This window comes from Theropithecus gelada, chromosome 11 (assembly GCF_003255815.1).
Source record: "Theropithecus gelada isolate Dixy chromosome 11, Tgel_1.0, whole genome shotgun sequence".
Classification (NCBI taxonomy): Eukaryota; Metazoa; Chordata; class Mammalia; order Primates; family Cercopithecidae; genus Theropithecus; species Theropithecus gelada.
Window position 1 is genome coordinate 66,380,135 of NC_037679.1, and position 27,874 is coordinate 66,408,008.

The 27,874-nt window shown below is 46.8% G+C and overlaps 1 protein-coding gene across 2 annotated transcripts in view; it reads left to right on the forward strand.

The window, feature by feature from the left end:
- Nucleotides 1–5,716: 5,716 nt before the first annotated feature.
- Nucleotides 5,717–27,874, forward strand: part of BTBD11 (BTB domain containing 11) — a 337,775-nt gene continuing 315,617 nt past the window's right edge. For both annotated transcript variants that reach the window (XM_025401973.1, XM_025401974.1), the window contains exon 1: nucleotides 5,717–7,360. In XM_025401973.1, coding sequence (XP_025257758.1) covers nucleotides 6,226–7,360 — 1,135 coding nt within the window. In that variant the 5' untranslated portion in view covers nucleotides 5,717–6,225. The remainder of the gene's footprint in view (nucleotides 7,361–27,874) is intronic.

Here is a 27,874-nt window from a genome sequence, read left to right on the forward strand (position 1 = left end):
GATTGTTTCTCAAAGTCCTATGTGACAACATGACCAAGGGCTTCCTTTATATTAAAAAAAAATGTATAAAGACCACCTTGGATAGTATCAGAAGACATGATTTCTGGGAAGTCACAAGGAATACCCATTGACATTTTGATATATATCAGTAAACTACCCTCCCCAAATATATGCCCTGTCATGACATACATTCATCATCACTGGTTTTATAAAGCTTTGCCAATCTGGTAGGCAAAATAATCCTAGTAATTTAATTTTTAATATATTTTTAAACTTTAGTATATGTTTATTATCTAGTAGCATTTCTTAGAGGATAACATATATTACTGGTAGTTTTGAATAGTTACTGTATTAGTCTGTTCTCACTCTGCCAATAAAGATGTAACTGAGACTGGGTAATTTACAAGGGAAAGAGGTTTAATGGACTCACAGTTTCGCATGGCTAGGGAGGCGTCACAATCATGGTGGATGGCACATGAGGAGCAAACTCACGTCTTACATGGCAGCAGGCAGGAGGACTTGTACCGGGAAACTCCCCTTTATAAAACCATCAGATCTCGTGAGACTTATTTGCTTACCACGAGAACAGTATGGGAGAAACTGCCCCCATGATTCAATTATCTCCACCTGGCCCTGCCTTTGACATGTGGGGATTATTACAATTCAAGGTGAGATTTGGGTGGAGACACAGCTGAATCATATCAGTTATTTAGGTACAACAAGTTTCCTCCCAGCATCACTTACACCAGTTAGTAAGCAGGAAGAACCAAAGGGGGAATCTGAACACCAATGAAAGTATAAACATACAACGGAAGAATATCTTGTACACACACACACACACACACACACACACACACAGAGAGAGAGAGAGAGAGAGAGAGAATATTTTGGATGAATATTTGATGGCATGAGGAAATTATTATACTATAAAGTTTGAGAAAATTTTTGAGGAAAAATCACAATGTGAAATAATTTGCAGATAATCCCAACTGTGTTAAAATATATGTGTTTAAACAAAAAGGATGGGGAAAAAATTAAAAAGGCTAGAAGGAAATACTGCAAGAAGTTGTTAATGTTGGTTACCTCCATGGGATGGGATTTCGGGTGACTTAAAGATTCTTAATTTTTTGTGCTTGCAGACACTGAATTTTCAAATAGTATGGGGCTAATATTTACCATTTGATTGACTTGTGTATTGTTATCAGTGTGTGGGGTCACTCACTTGCAGTTGCTTAACAGTATCATGAATGATTTACTTTCATCAACCAAATGGACATGTGCTTTGGTTTATTCATAATTCTAAGGATCACATTCATTCGTACTAGCACTATGTTGTGGGCAAGATCCCTGCATTTAAGAACTGTGCCATCTGAAAGGGGAGAGAAGACATTTATAACATAAGAAGAGGAAAGAGCATGTCTGCTGAGAAATGGCAAAGTCTCCTAGAGGAGGTGGCATTTCAGCCCAGCCTTGAAGGATAAGTTGAATTTTTAATGAAACATTTGTTTTATTTTTCTTCTGACTCTATAAGAAATAAGTGCTTATTACAGAAAACAGAAAAATGTGGGAGCTATTAACAGACCTTAATAGGGTTATTATCAAGGTGGAACACTGTGCCAAATCCTACAGAGTATATTTTAAAAATCTCATTTAATCCCCCTTCCCTGCTTCCAGAAACTCTATAAAGTGAATGCGATTACTTTGTTCATTTCAAAGGCAAGGACATAGATGTGCAAAGGGATTGAATGAGCAACTTCAGGATACGTGATTGGAAAAGCAGCAGAGATAGTACTGGAACCCAAGTCAACCTGGTGCTGTAGAAGAGTCAACATACAGCCCATTGCTTTCAGTCTCCTTTTTCCTCTCCATGAGGCTTTTCCCTCATGGAGAAAATGAGGATTCTCTTGTTCCCTGCATTCTACTGAGTGTTCATCACTTTAGATAGATGATGGTAACTGAAGGCATGGGGTAGGTGAGATCACCAGGGAAACATGCAGAGAAGAGAGAAAGGCCTTGGGAACAAGCCCTAAGCTCAGAAATGGGACACCTTCCCATATCAGGGCTGGAGGAGAGGAGGCAGCATCAGGGAAAACACAGTGGAGCTAAGCTTGGATCTGAACATTACTGGTTGAGAAGAAAGGATGGAGAAGTGGAGGTGGGAGAAGAGTGCCACAAGCAAAGGGAATAGCATTTGCAAAGACATATCAGATGCAAGAGACAACATGTTACCTTGGAAAATCAGCAAGCGATTTCAGGATGGCTACAGCATAGGATGCATGCATATGTGAATATGCCTGCCTATGAGTGCATGCATGTTTCTGTGTATCTGTGTGAAGGTGTGTGAATGTATCTGTGTATATCATGTGTCTATATGACATACATTAATCATCGCTGGTTTTATAAAGCTTTGCCAATCTGGTAGGCAAAATAATCCTAGTAATTTAATTTCTGTTTTTTTAATATATTTTTAATCTTTAGTATATGTTTATTATCTAGTAGCATTTCTTAGAGGATAACATATATTACTGGTAGTTTTGAATAGTTACTGTATTAGTCTGTTCATGTGTCTACATGAGTGTGAGTGTGTGTACAGAAGGCTAGGGTGATGAGACCCTAGAGAGGAAGTACAAATATCTCTTCAAGAGAGAGATTTTATTTCATTTAGAAATATACTCAGAAGTGGCATTACTGGATCATACAGTAGTTCCATTTTTTATTCTTTTTCTTTGGGTGAGGGGAACTTCCATACTGCTTTCTGCAATGTCTGTACCAATTTACATTCTTACCATCCATCAATGTACAAGGGTTCCCTTTTCTCCACATCCTTGCCATCCATCCCTTATAAAAGATTTATGATATTATGGAAAGAGTCTGGAAACACCGTGAGATCTGGAAACAGATCCCTGAAATCCAGTTAATCAGTAGAAACTTTAGCTGGAAGGTAATGGAGAACCTTTGCATTTCTTTTCTGATAATTACAAAAAATGATGAAATGAAAACCAGGCTTTCAGAAGATTCTTGGACTGGATGGTTTGAAGAAGGTAGGGGCAGGAGAATAGGAGACCAGTTGGTAGGATACTATAATAGTGAAAGTGGGAGGTGATCAGCGTGTATATTAGGATGGCAGCTATAGGGCGATAGCGGATTTGAGGCTCACCGGTATGAGAAACATGAGACAATTCATGAGGTTACCTGAGAAAGTCTATTGACTCCCACCCCCTCCCAGCTTTACTGAGGTATGATTGAAAAATAAAAATTATCTATATTTAGGGTAGACAATGTGATGTTCTGACATACATGTACATTGTGAATGATGACCACAATCAAGCTAATTAACAGATCCTTCACCTCATATAGTTACCTTCTGTGTATGATGAGAGCACATGAGATCTACTCTTTTAACAAATTTCAAGTATATAATACGTTATTATTAACTATATCAGCAAGCGATATAGTTTGCTGATATATGCTATACATTAGTTATCCAGAACATATTTCTCTTACAACTGAAAGTTTGTGGCCTTTGACCAATATTGTCCCCTTTTTGCCCACTCTCCAGCCCCTGGTAGCCACCATTCTACTTTCTGTTGTTGTAAGTTAAACTTTTTTTTTTTCTTTTTTCTTTTTCTTTCTTTCTTTTTTTTTTTTTTTTTTTTTAGGAGTCCACATATAAATGAGATCATGCTGTACTTGTCTTTCTGTGTCTGGTTTATTTCACTTAGGATATTCTCCAAGTTCATGATGTTATTGCAAATGACAGGATTTCCTTCTTTTTTAGAGCTGAATAATATTCCATTGTAGATATATACACACCATATTTTCTTTACCCATTTATCTGTGGATGGACACTTAGGTATGTTTCCACATCTTGGCTATTGTGAATAAACTGCAATGAACATGGAAGTGCATTTCTCCCTTCAAGAGAGAGATGTTCTTTTCCTTTTCTTTTTCTTTCCTTTTTTTGAGACGGAGTCTCACTCTGTCACCCGGGCAGAGGTGCAGTGGCGCAATCTTGGCTCACTGCAACCTCCGCCTCCTGGGTTCAAGCAATTCTTGTGCCTCAGCCTTCCGAGTAGCTGGGATTACTGGTGTGCACCACCATGCCCAGCTAATTTTTGTATTTTTAGTAGAGACGGGGTTTCACCATGTTGGCCAGGCTGGTCTCCAACTCCTGACCTCAAGTGATCTGCCTGTCTTGGCCTCCCAAAGTGCTGGCATTACAGGTGTGAGCCACCGCTCTCAGCAGAGATTTTATTTTCTTTGGGTGTATACTCAGAAGTGGGATTGCTGAATCACATGGTAGTTCTATTTTTATTTTTGGGAACCTCCATGCTGTTTTCCACAATGGCTGTACTCATTTACACCCCACCACCAGTGTACAAAGGTTCCTTTTTTTCCACATCCGTGCCAACATTTGTTGTCTTTTGACTTTTTAATAATAGCCATCCTTACAGGTCTGAAGTGATATCTCATTGTGGTTTTGATTTTCATCTCCCTAATGATTAGTGATGTTGAGCATATTTGCATATACCTGTTGGCCATTGTCGAACATTCAAAGCAACAGTTTAAAAGCATATCCTTAGGTCCTTCATCAATTTACAACAAGTATTTACTGAGCACCTCTACTGTGCCAGGACTCTGCATGGGAAGCCCTGGCCCAGCGTGGAATCCAGACAAGTAACCAGACTTTTGCAACCTAGTGTTGCAAGGGCACAGAAATCAGCAACCGCAGAAGGGGACGGAGGCAGTGGAAGCACCGAAGCCAGTCCTGAAAGATCTGGGCCGGCTTCCTATAGGAAGGGATTCGAAGCTGAGAGACACAGTGTGCGGAGCTAGGAATCCCCATGTGTGTAAGATATGGCTTCTGCCCGGGTGGGTGGGGACAGACAAGTAGACGACACGATGCTATTTGACACAGGAATGCAGCTAAGTCATGCATATATATATTATATCTTTAGTCAGAAAAGAAGATTCTTCTTTGAGCAAATTCACTGCTTTTAAAAAGGCCGAGCTGTTTGGAACGATGCCCACCAGGATGGCAAAGTGGTGCGTGAGCCCTCCCTGCAGCACACGCCCAGGACTTTGAAGCGGGGCGCAGGGTCCTCCTGGCTGCTGAAACGAATCGAGTTAATGAGCCCTACTGGCAGGTGGCGAATGGCCCGAGATCCGGCCTCCCAGTGGAGTCCACCGCCCCGGGCTTCCGCTCGCCAGGCTTATTTCTCTCCATGCTGGAGCAAACCCGGGCTGAAAAAGGGACCCACTAATTGGTTTGCGTACCCGAAGTGGGAATAGAGGGAGGAAAACCGTGTTTCAGTCGTTACAGTGGGGAAAAAAGTGAAATCCCAAACGCAGGGGAGACAGCGACTGTCAGGCAGACACCTTGTGAACCGCGGTGGAGAGCACACCTAGGTGGGGAGGTCACCGGTCCAACCCACCACCCTCCGGGAGACTGAGGGCAGGGACAGCAGCAGGGGGCGGCATCCACGTCTCTACGCTTGCAAGGGTTCCCCAAGTTCCTGGCCACTGCTCCCCACTTCCTGCAGCCTCGGTCTCCTCCGGGGGCGTGTGTGAGGGGCGGGGCCGCATGGAGAGGAGGGATTTAAAAAAAAAAAAAGCGAGGTAATTAGCATTCTCCGATTCCACTGGCTCTCCGCCGGCCCTGCTTTGCATACGCCCGTCCCACTAGCTGCCCGGGGTTTGCTGGGGTTCGGCAAGGTTTGCAGCCGCCACGGCCGCTGCTGCGCTCCGGTGCAGGGCAGGCTGGCGCCGAGCGAACCAGGGCCAGGAGCCGGGAGCCGGGAGCTGGGAGCCAGCTGCCCGCAGAGCTGCGGCGGCGGCGGCGGCATTTGGGGTGGTCTCAGTTCCACGAACACCGTGGCCGGCGCCCTGTGGCTTCTGCGCCCAGCGGGGCTCAGGGAGGAACGGTCTAGACACTTTTTATTTTGGAAGAAAGGGGCAAGCCCCAGGGAGAGCTTCCTTCCCGGCCTGGCTCGCTCCCCAGTGCGCCCAGCTCCGGCCCGGACTCTGGAAGATGACTCCAGGGTCTGCTCTGTATATTCCAGCGGCGGCGGTTCCGGGAGGCAGCCGAAAGTAGTAACAGTTGGTAGCAGCGGCTGGTGGAAAAGTGAGCCGAGGCGGCGCGGACTCCGCTCTCCCCGCGCCCCGCGACACTCGCTGCTCCTTTTCCTTGGCTCCCAGGCGGCTGCAGCATGAAGTGGCGCAGCGATGGCCAGGAGAGGTAAGAAGCCCGTGGTGAGAACGCTGGAGGATCTGACGCTGGACTCGGGTTATGGTGGCGCGGCGGACTCGGTGCGCTCCTCCAACTTGTCTTTGTGCTGTTCCGACTCGCACCCGGCGTCCCCGTATGGCGGGAGCTGCTGGCCGCCTCTAGCTGACTCCATGCACAGCCGGCACAACAGCTTTGACACCGTCAACACTGCCCTGGTGGAAGACTCCGAGGGGCTGGACTGCGCCGGCCAGCACTGCTCGCGGCTGCTGCCGGACCTAGACGAGGTCCCCTGGACTCTCCAGGAGCTGGAGGCGCTGCTGCTGCGTTCGCGGGATCCCCGGGCAGGCCCGGCGGTCCCCGGCGGCCTGCCCAAGGACGCGCTGGCCAAGCTGTCGACGCTGGTGAGCCGGGCGCTGGTGCGCATCGCCAAAGAGGCGCAGCGCCTGAGTCTGCGCTTCGCCAAGTGCACCAAGTACGAGATCCAGAGCGCCATGGAGATCGTGCTGTCCTGGGGCCTGGCCGCACACTGCACGGCGGCTGCGCTGGCCGCACTGTCCCTCTACAACATGAGCAGCGCCGGCGGCGACCGCCTGGGCCGCGGCAAGTCGGCACGCTGCGGCCTCACCTTCTCCGTGGGCCGCGTGTATCGCTGGATGGTGGACAGCCGCGTGGCGCTGCGCATCCACGAGCACGCCGCCATCTACCTGACAGCCTGCATGGAGAGCCTCTTCCGGGACATCTACTCGCGGGTCGTGGCCTCCGGTGTGCCCCGGAGCTGCAGTGGCCCTGGGTCAGGCTCTGGCTCCGGCCCAGGCCCGAGCTCGGGCCCCGGTGCGGCCCCTGCGGCGGATAAAGAGCGGGAGGCGCCCGGGGGAGGAGCGGCGAGCGGCGGCGCCTGCAGCGCAGCCAGCAGCGCCAGCGGGGGCAGCAGCTGTTGCGCCCCGCCGGCAGCCGCGGCCGCCGCAGTCCCGCCGGCAGCCGCCGCCAACCACCACCATCACCACCACCATGCGCTCCACGAGTCGCCCAAGTTCACCGTGGAGACCCTGGAGCACACGGTCAACAACGACTCGGAGATCTGGGGTCTCCTGCAGCCCTACCAGCACCTCATCTGCGGGAAGAACGCCAGCGGTAAGTGGCTGCGCGGGTGCCACTCCCTTCCACCCAACCTGGCCAACTCTTGGCGCAAGTTTGCCTCGAGTCCCCCTCCCGCGTCTTCCCAGCCACGCGCTGCTGTCCCAAGCCGCTGAGGAGGCGGCCGGGCTGGAGGTAGCCAGAACAGGAGGTTGCCTGTTCCCTCCTGCACTCGGGTGCGCGTATTTTACGCCGCTGGTGCTGTCCCAGGTCCGCGAGCGCTAGGTTCCGCCCCCGGTGCGGGGCCGGGCGACAGCTGCCTCCAGCAAGCAGTGAGCGAAACCCAGCACCATTTTTTGGAGCAGGGTTGAGATCATTTGCGCTTAGTACATATACTCCACCCCAGCACTGTTTGTTTTGACCTTGAAGATGCCACTTCCCTGGGCGCATGAATTTGGCTCCCTAGGACTTGGGAGGAGGCGCGTTCCGCTCTCAGCAACCCAATGCTCCCACTTCCCCCACGCCCTCGGGGGGCACTCAGTACACAGGGGAAGGAGGGGCCTGACGGCTGTACCGGCTGAATGGTTGAGAGCTTGCTCGGCCTAGACAGTCGTAGAGGTGTGTGTGGTGAGACTGGGGTGCGGGAAGACTTTCGGTGCCAAGTTTTTCCAGAGCAGTTTTTGAGGGCTAGAGCACACAGCTGGTGGGGGCTGCGGGATGGACAAAGCCCCCAATTCCAGCCTCCCAGCTCTTGGCCTCTCCATTCCCTCTGGCAGGGAGCTGCAGCTCTCACCACTTGGCTGAAGGAGCGCCTCTGGGGATCTGGGCAGGATGGAGCTGGCGGGGGCAGTTCTAGAGGGGGTTGTCAGTTTAGGGCATCGTTTCCAGTAGGTTCTATCATCCTCTCTTCATGCCCCACTGTTTTGAAGGCCTGTCCTGGGTGGGTTTGAACCCGCAGTTCTGTCCTTGAAGGGGGTGGGGCCGGGGCGCTTGTTTTCGAGAGCTCGCGCTGGCGGTGCTGCCCGTCTGCGAAAGCCGGAGCTAGACACTTCAAAGCTTCATTTTTCCACAGGAAATGGTAGAAGCGTAACTGGAGACTCTAAAGGCGAAATAAAACTTTGTTACATATTCGGCGGTTTGGCCAGAGGTTGCGTGGTTGGAGCTGAAATGCAGTCTTTCTGGGCAGATTTCATTCATGTTGCTGCCTGTCTGTTTCCTGGGGGCTGGAGGAGCACTGCGGTGGGCGGTGCCAAGGGTGTGCATGTGCGTGTGAGAGTCTGAGTGCGCGCGCGTCTGTGCGTGTGTAAGTGCTTGTGAGTGTGCGCAGGAACGAGCGGGCGCGCTGAGCGCCCGGCTCCAGCGGAAGCCTTTGGAAACCGACCCTGCAGCCCTCGGTCCCTTCACCTGGATTTGATCATCAGTGGGGGAGGGGAAGGAAGGAGCAAAGCGGGTGTGTGTTTGTGTGTGTTGGGGAGGGGAATCCGCGCTGATCTCTGAGACTCTTCGGGATCTCTTTGCCAGAGCCCTTCCCCGTCTGCTGCCAGCCAGGGCACAACCCTCAAAGAGAGGATATCTTCGAGGCCACACACACACACACACACATACACACACACATACACACACACACCTTGAAATCTCGACTAAGATGGAAACATCTGGGGAGAAGCCATTGGGCTTTGTATGTGCTTCTTGAGAATGCGGGGATTCACCTGCAAAACCTGGGAGCTTTGGACTGGATTGCTCTTTGTTTGAAACCCTACCCCCACCAAAATGCACAGAGGGGCTTAATTTCCTTCCTAGTGGCTCCCATGACAATCATCTTACTCTTTGCTGCCCCCGACTCCCAACTCCTTACCCACCTTCTGGGCCTGGAACCTCTTCTTTTTTCTCCCTCATTATTTCCTTTGGGAGGCTCTAGTGTGGAAATCTGGGCAGCCTGCCCTACCTCTGTCTTTGCCATTATCCTGAAGTTGTGAGTTTGGGCAAGTCACTTTACATCTTTGGGCCTCAGTTGCCTCCTCTGTAAAATAGGGGGCTAGATATGTAATACACCCCCAGGTCCTCTTGTAGCTCTGTGTTAGTAGCTTCTATATTTTTTCAAATCGGTTTTACTTTTATGAACCTTAACAACTTTTAAAAACAGTTTTTGTGTTTACCCTTTTTGGAGGAAGTATAATTTAAGGAAGGAGAAGACCACAGAGTTGGTTTTGGGCAGGGTGAGTGAATGACGGTTGGGGTTTGCTGCCATCACAACCTCTCCCACACCACAGTGCTTAACTCTTGGGTTTCAGGGCCCCTTCAGCCTCCTCTGGGTATGAGATACACTGTAAGTTCATTGTGATCTCTTCATGTCTTTTCTTTGGGCTTGTTTAAAATGGCAGGTCATTTATGCAGAAGAGTTAAAGAATGAGTGATTAATTCCTTAGGTATCGGAATCATACATTAAACATCAAACCTATTTCTTAAACTATTTTGTATGGAGTCTTTCTGATCTGCAAGCCTTGTTAAGGACAACATACCTTACATAATAGATTTTCCCTCCTTTAATTTGGCAGTATCATTTATTTATTCATTTGTGAATTCATTTGTTCGTCGGTACTTACTGCAGTTGCTAAATGCTAGGGTCTGAGCAAGCGCCGGGTGAGAGGTAGTAACAGCTAACATGTATCCAACAGGGCTCTGTATATTGACCCATTTGATCCTCAGTACCTCTTGAAAAGGTACGCCATTATCCCCGTTATTTACAGGAAGAAACTGAGGCACAGGGAATTTAAGTATCTTGCTTATTTAAATGCAGATAGCCTGGCTCCAGAGTCCGTACTCATAATCCCTGTCTATATGACTCTTTAGTGACAGATGAGTTCCCTGCCTTCAGACATCCCACCTGCCCTTTATTACCTACACAGGTGAACAGAGACCCTTCCTGTCATACAATTCCTGAATTGTATACTTTTTGTTCCTCTCAAATGGAACTGGGCAGAACTGGATTTTGCATGTTTTTATATCTCCTGCTAAGCCTAAGAGAGGCCCTAGTAGGCCGGGTATGGTGGCTCACGCCTGTAATCCCAGCACTTTGGGAGGCCGAGGCGGGCGGATTACGAGGTCTGGAGATCGAGACCATCCTGGTTAACACGGTGAAACCCCGTCTCTACTAAAAATACAAAAAATTAGCTGGGCGTGGTGGCAGGTGCCTGTAGTCCCAGCTACTCGGGAGGCTGAGGCAGGAGAATGGCGTGAACCAGGAAGGCAGAGCTTGCAGTGAGCCGAGATCATGCCATTGCACTCAACCCGGGGAAAAAAGGAAAAACCCTTTAAAAAAAAAAAAAAAAAAAAAAAAGAGGCCCTAGTCCACAGTTGGAGCTTATTAGATACCTGTTTGAGTTGAGCAAGCTATTGTACTGCATTATACAATGATGTCCTGAAAAAACTATTGCTTTTTGAGTTTCTTGAATCATCTTTGCAAGTTTTTCTACTTTGTTGTTATTGTTGTTCTAAAGAAGGGGTCTCGCTATGTTGCCCAGGCTGTCTTTGAACTCCTGAGCTCAAGCAATCCTTCCACCTCAGCCGAGTAGCTGGGACTGCAGGCTGGCACTGGCTCCAAGTTCTTCTTCCTTGGTTGCCCCTTCTTACTGCTGTTTCTGTACCTGTCCACCTTTCTAATTTGCTGCTGCTAAACTGCCCAGGCTAAGGAATTGTGAAACTAGTCATGTGGGACTGGATTCAGAAAACAAAATATAGTTGGCTCTAAAGTGAAAGAAGGCCTAGGGGCTCTCAAAAATCACATCCATGGGCTTGCTGTGGGCATGAACTTTGCAGTTATGTAAAAACTTTTCAGAACTGGAGTTTTGTGTTGATTTTCAGCTGTTTTGAAGAGCCGGGGCAACAGCTAAGGGACCCCACTGTGGAGTTTTAAAAATTTGACTTGATTGAGCTAAATAAGGAGTGGGCAGAAGTACTTCACTGTGCCTTTGTATGTGCTAGTCATTGTGCCTTAAACTCCTTTAGAGCTGGCCAGTTCCTACTCATCCTTGAAGACTTGGCTTCAAGAATGAGTTGGTCTTCCCGGCTTCCTTGTGAGGGCTTCCTTGACACAACCTCTTCTCCGTTCTTATTCATCTCTGTGTCTCCTTCCGTATCACTCAGCACAGTGCCTGGCACTTTGTATAATAGATGCTCTCTACTGCTTGTTAAATGAATATAACCAGCTGATTCAATTTTACGCATTTAAAATTTGCCTCTCAGCTGTAAAGGCAGTTGTTAAGAGAATGGCCTCTGGTGTTGGACCTCTAGGATTTGAATTTCAAGGCTGCCATTTTCTAGTTGTTTGTTCTTAGGTATGTGACTCAACCTCTCTGTCCTCCAGTTTCCTCAGCTGTAAAATAGAGGTAATAATTATAAGGATTAAATGAGATTATGTGTCTAAGGCTATTATAATCTGGTGCTGACACATGGTAGGTGCTAAAATGATGATGAGAGTTGTGATAATCTAGGCACAATGGTATCTCATCTCTATCACATCCAGATTAATTCATTCCCACATGCTCAGGGTGGATGGAACCAACAAGGCACAGAATTTTAACTGGATCCCCCTTTTTAATATAACACCAAGTAACTCAGTACACCTGCCTCAAGATTGATGCCATGGGCACAGCCCCGTGGCCAGGGTCACAAAAGGATTGTTTTGGTCAAAGGAAAGTAGCTTATTTTGGGGAGGCTGAGGCAGGAAGATTGCTTGAGGCCAGGAGTTTGAGACCAGCTGAAGAAACATAGTGAGATCTCATCTCTACAGGAAAAAAAATATATATATATATAAAAATAAATTAAAGTAAAATAAAATAACATTAAGGTAGCTTATTTTATTTGCTGTATTTTAAACTTAAATGATGTCTATCTTTAGTGAAGGGGCACCAGGAAACTTTCTGGAAATAGTTCCTTATGTTGATTGGAATGTGGGTTCAGAGGTATATGCATTTGTCAAACGGGTTTTCACCATGCTGGCCAGACTGGTATCTAATGGTAAACCTAGTATTTGAGCATTTTACTGTATTGTGAAATATGCTTCAGTTAAAAAAAAAAAGACACACCAAAAAAAAAAAAAAAAAGCCATAGGTATTCTTGAATTAGAGTTTGTTTTAAATGTACAATTTGAAGGGCAGACTGGAAGAGGTGGTATGGAATGGTGTGAAAAGGAAGGGAGAAAGGCCTTACACTTAGATCTAACCCTAAATTTTCACTCTACCGTTCTCTAGCAAGTGACTTAATTTTGCTAAACTTAGTTTTCTCATCTGTACAGTGAGGATTAGAAAACAAAAGAAGGTGTATTTTAAAAAGGAAGAAAACCCAAACCAAACACAAAGGGCAATTACAAGGATTAATTCAGATACAGTTTATAAAAGCACCTGCCACATAGTAGGCACTCGATAATAATGGCTTCCTTAAAAAACAGATTATTCAGGCTGGAGAAAATAATAATACTTGGGGGATTTTGAATAGTCTCTTTCATTTCAGGGATCCCCAGTCATTTGATAAACATTAATTAACAAAAGCCCTCACCTGTCAGCACGGGCTTTGGGGGTAGGTTGGTTTTCGGGTCTTTTGCTTTTCTATTGCCTCTGCACAAAATGCTTGCTCAGCTGTTTTCTTGTCCCTAAACTGGTCATCCTGTTCTGTGGAAAAGTGTTGCTGTGTTGGACCAAAAATGTCACAGAAGAAACCCAAGTTCTTAAGAGGAAGAGCAAACGCTATCTCAAGAGCCAGCTGTAGCAGTGCCTGTGCTCACAGAGCACCTTTTCAATTAACTGGCTTGATGTAAATTAAAACTTGGAATTTGGGTCAGTAAAGGGTGATTGGGTTTTCTGTGCAGACCTGCTAGTTCAGTGCTGGGGCATTTGCAAGTTGGGTGTTTCTTGAAACATAAAATAAAACTAACAAAACAATGAAGGACTAACCTGAAGACCTGGGGTCGGGGCAGAGTTGATGAACTTTGTCTAGAAGGAAGGCCTCTAATTCTGAGTCTGTTAGTATTTGTGACCTTGAGCCAGGCACCAAACTCATTATTACCAAACTTATTATCCACTGAAAGGTAAATACAAAATAGTAATTGACTCTGGACTCAGGCACACCTGTAAGCTGCAGTTTCCCTATCTGTAAAATGGGTATTGTAATAAACAGCTCTACTTGTATAGCTTATGATATGCCAGGCACTATTGTAAGAGCTTTATGTAGTATAATCATTATAGTTACATCAGCTATTATTATTATTATTATTATTATTGAGATGGAGTTTTGCTTTTGTTGCCCAGGCTGGAGTACAATGGTGCAATCTCAGCTCACTGCAACCTCTGCCTCCCAGGTCCAAGCGATTCTCCTGCCTCTGCCTCCTGAGTAACTGGGATTACAGGCATGCGCCATCACACCTGGCTAATTTTGTATTTTTAGTAGAGACAAGGTTTCACCATGCTGACCAGGCTGGTTTCAAACTTCTGACCTCAGGTGACCCACTCGTCTCCACCTCCCAAAGTGCTGGAATTATAGGTATGAGCCACCATGCCTGGCCTTATCAGTTATTATTAAAGACAGTTCAGAAATCTCAGTAGCTTAACACAATAGAAATTCATTTCTTATACACTTAAACTCTGATTGAGAGAGGAGTGGGGTTGGAGGAGGCAGGAGGGTCATTTAGGTACCAAGCTTGACTAATGGAGAGTTTGCCTTTTTTATTTTCTACATGTGGCCTTCAGTGCCTTCCTTGGACATTCATCCAGCCAGTAGGTAGAGGGAGACAGTGAGTGTGGAGGAGCTTAAGAAAGGTGGTATAGGCTAAGCCTGGAGGGACTTACATTGCTTGTGTCCACATATCATTGACCAGATGTATCATTGGCTCTCTGACCACCAATATGTGTGTGCCTCCTTCTTCCTATGCTCAAAACACATTCTCTTTTCCCTAAGGGAGGAACCCACATTTTATCTGATCCCTGCTTCCAACTTCAAGTTCAGAGTCATTGGATGTTGCTCAGTCCTATCCATGAAGCTGAGTGTGGCACCTCACCATGGTCCAGGCACTCATGAGGCAAAACAAACTTTATTATCTGCCACTCTGCATTCATATCCCACATCTGAGCAGGGTGGGATAACCATCACAAAACTCCCATTTGGAAAGGATAATCATGGACGGTATGTACACAGCAGTCACTGGTCCTCAGTAGTGATGAAATCTTGCCAAGCAAGCATTGTGGGATTATACCCTAGCAGTGGGTGAAGTTCCTGGATTAGGTCCTGACTCTTCTCCTGATAGGAATTTACTGGTTCATTGTTCTCCACACTCTCAGCTGTGCTGATGGGAGGATTTTTCTTTGTTATTTTCTACGACCACACCTGAAGTTGGTCGTGGGCAGTATGGCTTTCTTGGGGGCTCTAAATCTTTTGTGACCTAGTTCTTTCCCTTGAACCTCTGGGGGCCCAAGGATTGTTTTAATGCTATAACAGTAAAAGACTATTAAAGTCAAGGTTTATAGATTTTGCAATGCAATTCCCTCAACAACTTACTAAGACTTTGATCTATGATGTCTAATATGCCAGTAGCCACACCCAAAGTTATTTCCTAGACTTAATTCTGAAGCCCGGATTATTACTTCCTTTTCCCCATACCTCTCTTTCTCTCTAAATTTAATGGCAGCTACCTTGAGGCCATCAGGCTTAGGTGGGAAGCTTATATTCTTCACATGATACTTATTTCACTTAAATGTCAAATGTCTTCTCACTCTTTTCTTTTATTGTTTGGGGTTTAGACATAGTTGTCTGTTTTTACCTCTCCACTATTCCTTTCTAAAATTACTTTCAAACTAGTTAATTTATGCCTGAGTTCTTCTCTTTACCTAGTACCTTACTTAGCCAGGAACTGTTAGCAAACTCTATTACCATTATTTTTTATGCTCTTTCTATAGAGCATACAGGTTTAGTAGGCGTGAGCTCTGACTGCCAAGTTATCATAGATGACAGTTTAATGAGACATTTTTCTTCTGTATCACATGGGTCTCCAGTTTTCCAGGCTCTAGTGTAACCTGCTACCTGACTTCTAAGCCAATGTCACATGTTTAAGCAGTCCACTTCTGGAACTAAGTTCTGTATTAGTTAGGGTAATGCTAGACGATGCATCAGATAAATCCTAACATCTTAGTGGCTGAACATAATAAAAGCTGCTTTCTCATTCATGTAGAGTCCACCTGATGGCAGGGGAGAGAGGTGCTCTGTCTGTGGAAGTTGATGGAAGCTCTACCATCTTGAACACATAACTCCCAGAGACGTCTCTGATTGAGGATGATAGAGAATGTGGAGGATTGTAATACAGTCCTGGATGTGGGTGTGTCAATTCCTTCCACATTCCAATGACCGGCACTCGGTCGCATGGCCTCCACTAGATGTAAGGGGGCTGGAAATTATGGTCTCTGGCAGGGCAGCCACCCACAGCCACAAGTCTACAGTATCAGAGGGGCATAAGTATTTAATAGAGAGCTAGCCATCTCAACAACCTTATGAAGCAGGCGCTATTATTATCCCCATTTTACAGATTAAGAAGTTGAGGAACAGAAGGTTTAATGAATTTGCTTAAGGTGACATGGCTTGCAAGTGGCCAGCCAGATTTGAATTAGGCAGTTGGCAGTCTGCCTTATAGAATGCTTGTGAGGATTAAAATGACATAATGAATGTGAAACGTTGATCGTAGCATCTCATATGTACTTAATAACTGTTATCTTTATTATTATCGATAGTATCATTCTATACTGAAAGTGGAGTGGATTAACAGTGAATGGATGTGAAGGTAAAATGTCAATCTGAACGAGTGGGTGCTCCAGGAAAATTGTATCACGTGTCTGTCTTTTCCCCTTTGCCATCTCCTGCGTTATATCCACAGGGAGAACTACCAGTTGCTGAACCAGGGACTATGCCAGAATTTCCACACACAAGACTTTATTTAATCTCCACACTCTTCTTGCGAAATGACTGTTTCTTATCCTCAATGTGCTGAGGAAGAAACTGAGGCTCAGAAAAGTTCAGCAACTAGTTCAGGATGCCACGGCTACACAGTGGTTGAGTTGGGATTTGGGCTCAAGAGCCTGTGCTCTGAACTGCCACAGCCCGGTGGTGAAATCCGGATCACAGGGGCCTCCAGGAGGATCCCAGAAGGACTCCAGTGCAGCCTGAGGGGCGTGTGGGGTAGAGGGCGGGGCTTGCCTTGGTGGTGGTGGTTACGGGTGATGATTGTCCTTGTGCATAATATGTGGTCGCAGCTCTTTTTTTAGTCCCCGCCGGCTTCCCCTCTCCCTGGCTGCCCCATGAGTCACTTCCCAGCTGTCCATCAGATCACAGCATAGCCTCCTCAGCTGAGGCCCTGGGGAAATAGCTGGCTTTATCATCTCCAGGGACAGCTCCCTCCATACCCTGCCTAGCTGGGTGGGCTCAGTGCCATAAGAAGCACAGGCCCTCTCACAGGTAGAACTGAATTCAGAAAACTGTGGCATAGGGGAGAATTGATTCCATTTTTACTGCAGAGGAGACTGAGCCTCGTCCTCCCTGAGAATCACAGAGCTGGGTTTTTGCTAGACTCTGGAGTTAGGTGGACCAGGGTTCAAATTCTGGCTCTATTGCCTACAAGCCAGGTGATCTTGGGCAAGTCAGTTCATCTTTCCCAGCCTCAATTTTCTTGTCTGCTTCATAGTGGTAGCACTCCCTCATAAAGAAAATGTCATCGAGAGGATAAAATGAGTTAATTCATATAAAAGTCCTTAGAATAATATTGGACACATCGTAAGTACTCAATATCTGTTAACAATCATCGTCATTATTATTAAGTGCTTAAGCAGGTGCCAGCCTCCTTGCTTAAAGAACTGCCCCCGGTCGCTGCCTCATTTACTGAGTGACTGAAAAGCTTTCTATAGTTTGTCAGTAACCAGACTTCTGGACTTTGACCACTTATTAGCTGTGTGATGTCAGGCAAGTTACCTAACCTCTCTGTGACTCACTTTTTCCCTTTGTTACATGAGAGTAATAGTGAAACCTAATTCTGAAGGCTGTTGGGAAGTGCCTGACATGCAGAAATTGCTTCATACATATTGGCCATTGTGGGGTTTCATTATATTCATTATGACTTTCTATAGGCACTGTGTTAAATGTTGAGCAACATTTAACTGTGCTCATGGAGCTTGTGGGCCTGTGCTGGGTTTAATTTATTCATCAAAGAATTTGCAGATGTAAATTTACAACTGGTGACATGTGCAACAAAGGAGAGACATACAGGCTATTAGAGTCTTTACTACGGCTCTTGATGTGGCTGGGAGTAAGGCTTCACTAAGGAAATGGGGAAATGAGGCTTGAGTGAGGCTGGAATGAGGCTGAAGCATGGCCAAGTTGATGGAAAAGGTAGGAAGAATACTTGGTGAATGCGAACTGCATGTGCAAAGGGCCTGTGGCAGAGGAGAGCATGGGGGGAAGGTAGAATGGCCAGTGCAGCTGGAATGGGAGTGGGTAGGGAGGGGAGTCTGGTAGAGGTTAGACTAAGCATCTGCCAGATTAAGCAGGCTTTTACAGAGGGCACTGGAGAGCCCTTGAAAGCTTTTAAGGAGGGAGATACAGTGATCAGATTTGTGTTCTAAAAAGATCATGTTGGCAGTAGTTCAGAGAGCACACTGGAAGGGTGAATGTGGAAAGGCTGGTTAGGTATTGTCATCGTCCCCATCTTACCCAAGAAGAATCTGAGACTGTGATACATAAAGTCACTTGCCCAAAGTTGCTAAGACAATAAGTAAAGAACTCAATTTAAAAACATAGAATTTAAGTCTGAGGGACTTCAAATTCGACCTTCCTCTCACCATACCATGCCTCATTCCAAGGGAGCATCTGGTTTAACTCTCACATTTTACAGATGTGGAAACTGAGGCGCAGAGTGGGATACTGTCTTGTCCAAGATCACACAGCAGAGCTGGAACCGGTATACCAGGTTTCTGGATTTTCAGAGCCCATCTCCCATCTGCAGTGATGTATCAGCTCCTGTAAACCAGATCACCCATGGGAAGCACAGTGGGATGAGAGCCTGCATCATCGATAGCAGTTTGGAGATTAGTTTACGATCCGGCTGTAATATCTCTGGTTTTACTATACATCTCACAGTAAAATAAATGCTAGTCTAGAAGCATGTGGAGGTCCCCATTAGATCGTGGCTGAACCAATGAAAGCAATTACTGTGAAGATCAGGTGTGCTAAATGCAGAATCAAATTAACAGTTCCCCTGTGCATTCATATCTAAAAGCAAATCAGAGAGGCAGCTTTGAGGAGGGGTAAGTGAAATCTTACAGTGCCTGCCTCTGAGGTTGAGGCTGCATGGATTAACTGATTTTCTTTGGGTGGTATGTGTCATTGTTCCTTCCTAATCCCAGCTCAGGGTACCACCCAGGGAGTCATGATGTGCCCAAGAAGCACGCCAGACTTAAATTACCTCTTTTCTTTCTCTGGATGCTTTGAGCATTTCAAGTACTGGGGAGGTGGCACAGCCTTTTTCTCTCTCCGCCTCCTTCCTCAGCCCCTTTCAGTCTTCTCTATACTGACTTTGACGTTTAGGGGCTGGGCTCACTCGCGTGAGCAAAGCCATAGGTGCTTCCTGCCCTCATGGAGCTTGCGGGCTTGAGGCGGGTTTAGTTTGTTCACAGATAGTCACACAGATGTCAAACTGCACCCATGACAGTTGCTCAGCGGGAGAGATTCACAGGGCCAGGAGTATTTGATGGGGACAAAGCCTCCTTAGACTGCGGGGTGAGGTCCAGGGCAGTGCCTGCGAGGGGAGCTGCCCCTCCCTTGTGCTTCCGGGGGGGGGGACCGGGGACACCAGGCATTCAGAGGTGGAAGGCTCCTTGTCAGCCTCCTCCACCTGGTGCTGGTGGTGACACAGGCGGTGGGGAAGCCTGCAGGGATGGGGTGGTAAGGGTGTGATCTGTGCACAGGTGATTGGAGCTCCTCCTTCCCACCCGGAAGTCTGCACCACCAGGGCAGGCAGAGGGCAGAGAGCAGGGAATCTCATCCCCATGTCAGCGCCTCTGATTCTGCTCAATCTCCTTCCCTTTGGAAGCCCTCCCCACCCTCCTCCTGCTCCTGCCATTCTGCAGCTGCTACTGTTGGGGCCAGATGATAGGCCTCTTGTTCAGCTTGCTGCGGCAGCCATGGTGGATGGAGGGCAGGGGCCTCCCCCCCTCCCCCCCGTCCCCGCCCCCTTCCCCCCCTCTCCCCACCTGGATCCGCTGGCTGCTCTTGCTGATTCGGCTGCTGCTCTAAGTTTTCTCTCTCCAAGCATGAGAGCTATGGATCAAGGAAACAGACCAAGAGTGAGCTGGCACCTTCACAGCCTCTGATGGCCCCATAATGTGGAGCCTTGAGGGGCAGCCGGGAGCCTGTGCTGGGGTAGGAATTTGCCTGAGCCCCACAGTGCATGGGAAGGCCTGGCTTGGCTCAGGCCCAGGAAGGTGGGCTCGTGCTGTGTGACCTCACGCTCCTGACCTCTCTGAGCCTCATTGCCCTCACATGGGAGTTGGAAATAATGATCACACCAGGTTCTGGTGTTGATAGGGTTGGAAGTGTCTAATGAGGCGATGCTTTGGAAAACCAGGAAGCCCAGCTCATCATCTTGGTAAAAGCTGACACGTTCTGAGCATTTGCCACACTCCTTGCACCATTTTAAGTAATGGAGAGCATTAGCTGCTCTATGAGACAGGCACAGTTATCATCTCTGTTTCACAGATGAGGACACCTGGGAGAGATGGAGAGACTTGCTCAAAGTCCTACAGTTAGTAAGATGCAGGGTGGGGACTCCGTCCCTGTTTCTTGGTCCCTGTTCCTAACCACCATGCCTTGAGAAGGAAATATGGGATGTAAGAGAGATCTGACTCAGAAATCATGGAAGATGACTGAGGAGAAATTACCCAGACACCTGGGGTGAGTAATATCACCCCTGTCAGGGGCAGAGAAGTGAGGCAGTCGGCTTGAGACTGCGTGGATAGTAGCAGCAGAGTTCGGGGTTGAACCTAGGCCATCCTGCCTCAAGGCCTGAGCACACGTGAAGGGAGGAGGGGAAAAGGTGTGAGTCTCCCCAGGCCATGCCATACAATGTTGTGACCCGTGGCAAGGCCCTGTTCTCCTACTGGCCTTGCTAGGGTTGGGCTACAGATTTGCCACTGCTGAGCTTCCCAGAAGCCTGTGCAAAAGGAGCAATCATGAGCCGACTCACAATTCTTTGTATGGTGGATGAGACAGCAATAAACCAGTTGCTATAGCTGTGCCTGTTGCTTAGGCCAGAAAGAAATTTCTCAGTAGGAGATTGGAAGCCATTATTAAGTTGCATTTAGCGACCTCACATTTCAGCCCATGGTTGTTAAGGAAGAACAAGGGGAGCTGCTTCCTGATCTGCGAAGGGTCTCTCCCACCCGTCCCTGCTGCCTTCACCCCCTCGCTCATTCCTTATGGTATGTCCACTTGTTGTCCTTTGTGTATAAACAGAAGGCAGGGGTTGGGGCAGCATATGACGCTTCCTCCTATGTTCTGGAGGAGGGTCTTAGGGTCAGAAGGTGCCCTGGAAGTGTATGTCTAAGTCAGATGGTCTGTAGAGAAGCAGAGTGAGTTCATATGCTCCTCTGAGACAAAATAAGCAGACCACACATTGCACCTGCAAATATAGAGTCATCAGCAAGCTGGGGTGCAAGTTTAGGGAGGCAGGAGAGAGCTGGATGAGACCTGGGCTTTGGAGAGATTTCATCGGTATGGTCAGATGAGACAGCGCTTGAGGGTTTAGTGCCAGAAGAGGACATGAGGCCTACTCTAGATAAGCTGTGTTGATCTCAGGCAAGTGACTTAACCTCTTTGGACTTGTTTCCTCATCAGAAAAATGGAGATAAGAAATATACCAGGTTCCCAGAATTGTTTTGAGGATCAAAGGAGTCCTCAGATATAAAAGTGCTCTGTAAACTGTAAAATAACCATTCATTCAATCATTTATTCAATAGATAATTATGGAGAGGCTACCATATACCAGGTATGGCTCTAGATACTTAGCATCCATCAGTCCATAGAAAAAAGTCATTGCCTTTACAGAACTTACATTCTAGTTGGGGAGACCCTACTAGATAATAAACACACTGTATAAGTAAAAGTGTTAGAAGGTGACACCTGCCATGGAAAAATTAAATCAGAGTAGGGGGAATCGGGAGAGTAGGGGATGGTTGCAATGATAGCATGGTCAGGGTGGCCTCACTCCAAAGATGACATTGGTGTAGAAAGATGAAGGAGGTGAGGGAATTGATCATGTTGGTATCTGGGAGAAAACTGTTTCAGGCAGAGGGAACAGCCAGTGTAAAGGCACTGAGGCAGGAATAGCTAAGAACCCATTGTGGTGGAGAAGCATGAGTGAGCCAAGAGGAATGAGAGGTGAAAGCACAGGGTCATCATAAGCCAAGTTAGGTAGGGCCACATAGGTCATCACAGACTTTGACTTTTATTCTTAGTGAGCTGGGAAGCCATGGCAGGGTTTTGAATAAGGATTGGCAGATCTGGTTGAAGATGGACTCCAGAGGAACAAGAGTGCAGGCAGGGGAGATGAGTATGTGGAGGCTCTTCCGATAACCCGGGCAGGAGAGGAGGGTGGCCTAGCCAGGGTGGTAGCAGTGGAGGTGGGCTAGGAAGAAGCTTCTGGCTGTAACTAAAAGGTGGAGTTAACAAGCTCATGTTGATACATTGGGTGTGGGGTGTGAGGGAACGAGGGGGATCAAGCAAGACTCTGAAGGGTTTTTGGTTTGAACAATGAGGAGGATGGAGTTGCCTTAAACTGAGATGGGAAAGACCGTGGAAAGAGCAGGTTTGGAGATGGCAGGAAGATCAGGACCCCAGCTTGGGACATGCAAAGTTCGAGTTGTCTTTTAGGTGTCCAGGAGGAGATGTTAACCAGGCTATTGGATACTCACTCAGGAGTATCTCGAATTCAGGAGAGAGGATGGTTTGGAGATATACATTTGGGAGTTGAGAGCATGTGGATGGTATTTCAAACCATGAGGTGGGCAAGGTCACAGAGGGAGTGAGTATAGAAAGGACAAGACAACCAAAGACAGAGCCCTTCCTTGGGCCAGACAGAAGAGGAGGAACCAGCAGAGGAGGCTGAGAAGGAGCAGCCAAGTGAGGAGGAGAACTGGGAATGTCCTAGAACAGAAGATAGTGTGCCCCCAAGGAGGAAGTGGTCCCCTGAATCAGGTGGTATTTGAGGTAGTTACTCCCACTGTACCCCCAAACTCTGTGAGTATTTCTGTCTGCAACCCTTGGGGATTGTTTCAGGCCCCATGAAGAAGCAGCATTGAGTCCAGGTGCAGTGACCTATGCCTCTCATCCCAGTGCTTTGGGGGCCAACGTGGGAGGATTGCTTGAGGCCAGGAGTTCGAGACAACCTGGACAATATAGCAAGACCCCATCTCTATACAAAATGTAAAGAGTCAGCTGAGAGTGGTGGCATGCACCTGTAGCCCCACCTACTCGGGAGGTGGGAGGATCATTGAAACCCAGGAGTTTGAGGCTGCAGTGAGCTATGATCATGCCACTACACTCCAGCCTGGGTGACAGAGCAAGACCTTGTTGAGAGAGAGAGAGAGAGAGAGAGAGAGAGAGAGAGAGACAGACAGAAGAGAGAGAAGAGAGAGAAAGAAAAAAGCAGCAGCATAGATGTACTTATTGAGAATCACACTAACCATAATGATTCTGAGGATATTTGTGATGTTTTCCTAAGGGGATAGAGGGGAAATGCCCTCAGTATATCATCTATAAACCATCAACCAGGGGGATTAGGCCAAATCAGTGATTTTGATCTGGGTTCTCATGGAGTAAGGCAGGGAGGCTTCTCACTTCCACCCTGTACACACACATCAGCAGTTGTTCCTCTTGTATCTGTTTTATATATACTGGGATTTTGAATAAGATGTAGAGTTTGAAGAGCACTAGCCGGGGTAATGAGCAAGTCCTTCCTGCTCTGGCTTCCTGGGAGGCTCTGACTACCCATGGAACTGGGAATCCCACAGTGGATGTGTGCTTTGGCTTTGGCCAATGAGACAAGCTTAGAAATTGTGTCCTGCTGAGGCTCAGAGAAGCAGCTGAATGAGGCTAGGCGAGTGAGGTAGGGCCAAGAGGAGAGGGAAAGAGGAGTACTGTGCTTGGAATCTTTGCAGCTCCAGGACCCAATAGGGATGGAAGAGAGAAGACAGGGCATGAGGAGAACCAATATTGGAAATAAACTGAACTGGCAGAATTCAGGGTCCAACAATTGGATGCTTCACAGTTGAAGATGACTCCCTTCCTCCTCACGCCCCCGGCAATTATTTGCAATTCTGCTCCTACCCCCCAGCCCCGCCCAATGCAAAGCTCTTTTGTGTTCCTCCTTCATTGCTGCATCCTCACCTCCCAGGTGGCATTGCTGATTGGCGGGAGCAGAGGTAGAAGTCATCAAAGCCATCTCTGAACCAAAAATAGCCTATCCAACCAGACACTTCCCAACTTCCCATGCCAAAGTGCTTGTTCTCATTTGTCAAAGTTGGCATATCCACCTGACGGCTGTCAAAGGTCTGAGGTTGAAAACAGAAAGGATCAGTCCTGCATTCCCAAACCCTGATGTGAGCAAATGATGACTTTGGGATATTGTGACTTGTACAGTGTAAGTTTCTTACCCACTAAATCTTCTAATCTGGTTGATTTTAAGGGGAGGGATCACATGGTAGTTACATCAAGGGTCCGAAGACAGTCTGGCTGCAAATCCCAGTGTCATCCCTTACTAGCTGAGCCACCTTGGTCCAGTTCTCTCTGAGCCTCAGTTTGCTCCCTTGTAAGCATGGTCACCTCATAGGAGTGTTTGGGGATGAAACAGAATGACGTGATGTCTATAAGCACTTAATATGTGGCAGTGAGTGCTTGATACATGTTGGCTGTTATTGTTGAGACTGTCATTCCCTAGTCATAGAAAACCTCTATTGTAACACTCATCAGATTGTACTGAATGGCCCACTAACCTATCAGTCTTTACAGATCATCTTGTGTCTCTAGCACAGCATCTGGCACATAGTAGGCACTTCAACATACTTGTTCAATGAACGGATGACACCATAGAATGTAAACTCCATGCGAGCACAGATATTTGTCTCTTTTATTCATTGCTATCCCCCCAACACCTAGAAGACTGCCAGAGTATAGTACATCCTGAATAAATATTTGCAGCCTGTGAAGTGAACTGTGAATTAATGGAGCTTCACTAACAGGCAAATCCAGAGCTTGTTGCTAACCATTGGTTAACTGACTGGGAGTCTTCCTGCATATTTCTGAATTCTCAGCCTTGAACAACGCTCCTTTTCAAAGCTTGCTTCTCTTTGAAGAACAGAAAGGAAATGATTGCCCATTATCCCTTTGTACCCAGTTTCTGCCCATGAGATGGCACCTCGTTCTAATCCAAAGTTGAAAGCTGTGTCTGCGTAGACTTTTGGATCTTATTGCTGAGAGAAGCTTCACAAATCTCCGGGCGCAGCCCCGCTGTCTTCAGTCTGGATATCAGATGGATTTTGCAAGCTAGACACCTGAGAACCAGGGGGATTAATAGACTTGTATGGGGTTGCACAGCTGCCGGCAGGCGAGTGAGTCTAGTGGGTGATAGAAGTCCTGTTTTAAAGGTGGAAAGTCCTTCCTTCTCAGCTGGATCGGGATCTCAGCCCTCTGAATTCCCAGGTTGGTGCCTCCACGATGCCATGCTGCCCCAGGGAAAAGGAAACAAGGCTTTGTTCTCTTTCTTTAGTTGTGATTCACACCACTTCCCACTTATTAATGTGGCTGGTTCCCATGTACCAGATTCTGCTGAACATGTTCACAATAGTATCTCATTCAATTGCTCCATCACCACCGATGATGTCTGTGTTACTAGTTCCACCACACAACTGAGGAACTGACTCAGAGAGGCTAAGAGATACTCAAGGCCATGCAGTAGGGATATAGGGGCTGAGGTTCCCACCCAGCCACCTGGCTCATCATCACCAGACCCTCCCATTGACTGTGTTGGCCACATATGGTGGGCACAGTGTGACACATTGAAAGTTCCTTCAATGCTCTGATGACACCAAAACTGTGACTAGATGGTGGTAAGGCAGCTGGTCAATTCCATGGGGGCAAAAACCATTAGATGAATAATTGTTGATTTAATCAAATTGGCAATATAAATTTGTAAAGATAAAGCAACCACTTGTCTATCCTCTTATGAGTCGCTGTTTGTGGTCTTGCTGTTCTCTCTCCTCTCTTTTAATTCTTCATTCAGGAAATAGTTCAGTGCCTAGGAGTGACAGGCACTGGTGTAATGGGAAAGGGATGTGCCACTGTCAGTTTCTAACCTGGTTTTGTTATTGGAAAGACCAGAACCATTTTTTTTTTCCCAGACAGTGTGATACTAATTAATTCAAATACTTTATCTGAGCCAGTTTAACCTAATGTTCCTCCTGACTAACTCAAATCTTTATCTTCTTCCCACTTTCCCAGGGACCAAACTTACCTGCCAGTTGAATGTAACTGAAAACGGGCAACAGGAAGACAGGAGGATATGTTTAATATTGATCAGGCTATACTGACTATAATTTTGAGCCCAACAACACCTTATTATTTTTAATTCTTTAGACTTCCATAATTTACAGAGTCCTGTTAGTTACTTCTATTAAAATTCACAACAGCCCTGTGTTGTAGAGTGGGTAGGTGTTTGTATCCTAATTCACACAAGAGGAAGCTGAGGGTGTGGGAGGTGAAGTGTCTTGCCCTAGGTTACCAAATAAGCGGCAGTCTGGGCAAATATTTGATTCCACCCAGTGCTCTTTCTGGGCACATGGTTAGTGCTCAAATGCCTTGAGGACCTGGATTGAATATTCTAGGGTTGGGGATCTCATCTGAAGACTAATGAGGACATGGAGGTTGACTCAGCCTTGGACATAATCCAACCAACCTAAGGAATATGTTATGTTGGGGGACATAATCCCCCAACTCTTGGACATATGAAGTTGTTCTGTCCCCTGTAGCCTCTAAGGCCATTATGAAGCCTTGTGGCTGACCCTGGCCCCTACCCTCCTATCAGCAGTCATCAGAGGGGATGAGGCTCCTCAAGAGCCACCCAGAGCATTTTAATTAATTAACTAATTAATTTTTAAGAGACAGAGTCTCTCTTTATTGTCCAGGCTGGAGTGCAGTGGCTATTCACGGGTATAATCATAGTGCTCTATAGCCTTGGACTCCTGGGCTCAAGCCCTCCTCTTGCCTCAGCCTCCAGGGTAGCTGGGACTACAGGGGCATGCCACTGCACTCAGCTTATCAGAGCCTTTTGATTTGGACCTCAGATGCTGCTACTTGAAGTTTAGGAAGTTCATGGAATGTCCACTCAAAAGGAGAGGAGGACGTAACTTCTGGATTATCTGCACTCTTGCCAGTTCTGCAGGTCAGATAACCCCTTGGTCAATATCCCACAGGCCCAGAAAGAATGGGCCAAGGTCCTGGGCTCCTTGCACCTTCCCCACAGTGGGCCTTTCTGGAGGAACCTGTGGCCCAGCCCAATCAAGCTCTTTCTGAAGGAAAACAATTGCAGAGGCTCAAGCCCCACATGCCTCTGCTCAGCTGTCAATCTGTTCTGCTCCCACCCAAAAGAGGTCATTCTGTGTTGTGCCAGGTTCTTGAAAAGATGAGGCCTGCCCGGTGAGAGACATACCTCTAGACAGATTTCCTTCCTTTTGTGTTTTACTCTGCTAAAAGATTTCCACTGAAAGGATTGTGGAATCAAACTCTTTATGTATTCTGCTCACAGGGCCTCTGTTATGGATCTTAATCAGTCATCATGTTTTCCTTAAAATAAGTTTTCTATGAAAGGAGAAGTGGGAGGTTATTGATTGTACATCGTATATCAAAGGAAGCTTCAGTATGTTTTCATTTGGGTTAAGCGATGGGAAGTGTTTGTTGCAGTAGTGCCCAAGAAACAGGGAGCTTGTGTGTGTGCATGCACGTGTGTGTGTGTATGTTGCATGTGCACGTGCCTGTATCAACTCAGCAGAATTATCAGAAATTGGATGCTTGCCATAGCTTCTGAGTTTGGGTTGAGTTTTGATAGCTAATATTTGCAGACTGTCATGTATCTAATTCTAACATCTTCATAGACTCCAGCCTTCTTATCTATGGAGGCCCTATCCCATGTCACCCTCAAACACAAACCACTACCTTTATATTCCTGGCTAGAAAAAATTTGTAATGATTTTGCTTTTGTGGAATGGTTTTTGCTGTGTTGATATCATACTTATTTTATGAGGGCTCTGATTTCTCTGCTATTATCTTATATCCTCAGGAATTCTTGCAAAATGAGAAACGTGTAACCAGTCTTTTTTTTACCCCCCAACGAAATCGTTGTGAATATTGAAGTCAACAATTAACGATGTTGATTTCACATTAAGCATGTTAGCCACTTAATTACATAGTTATTAATCATGGCTTTGCAGTTTTCTTTTC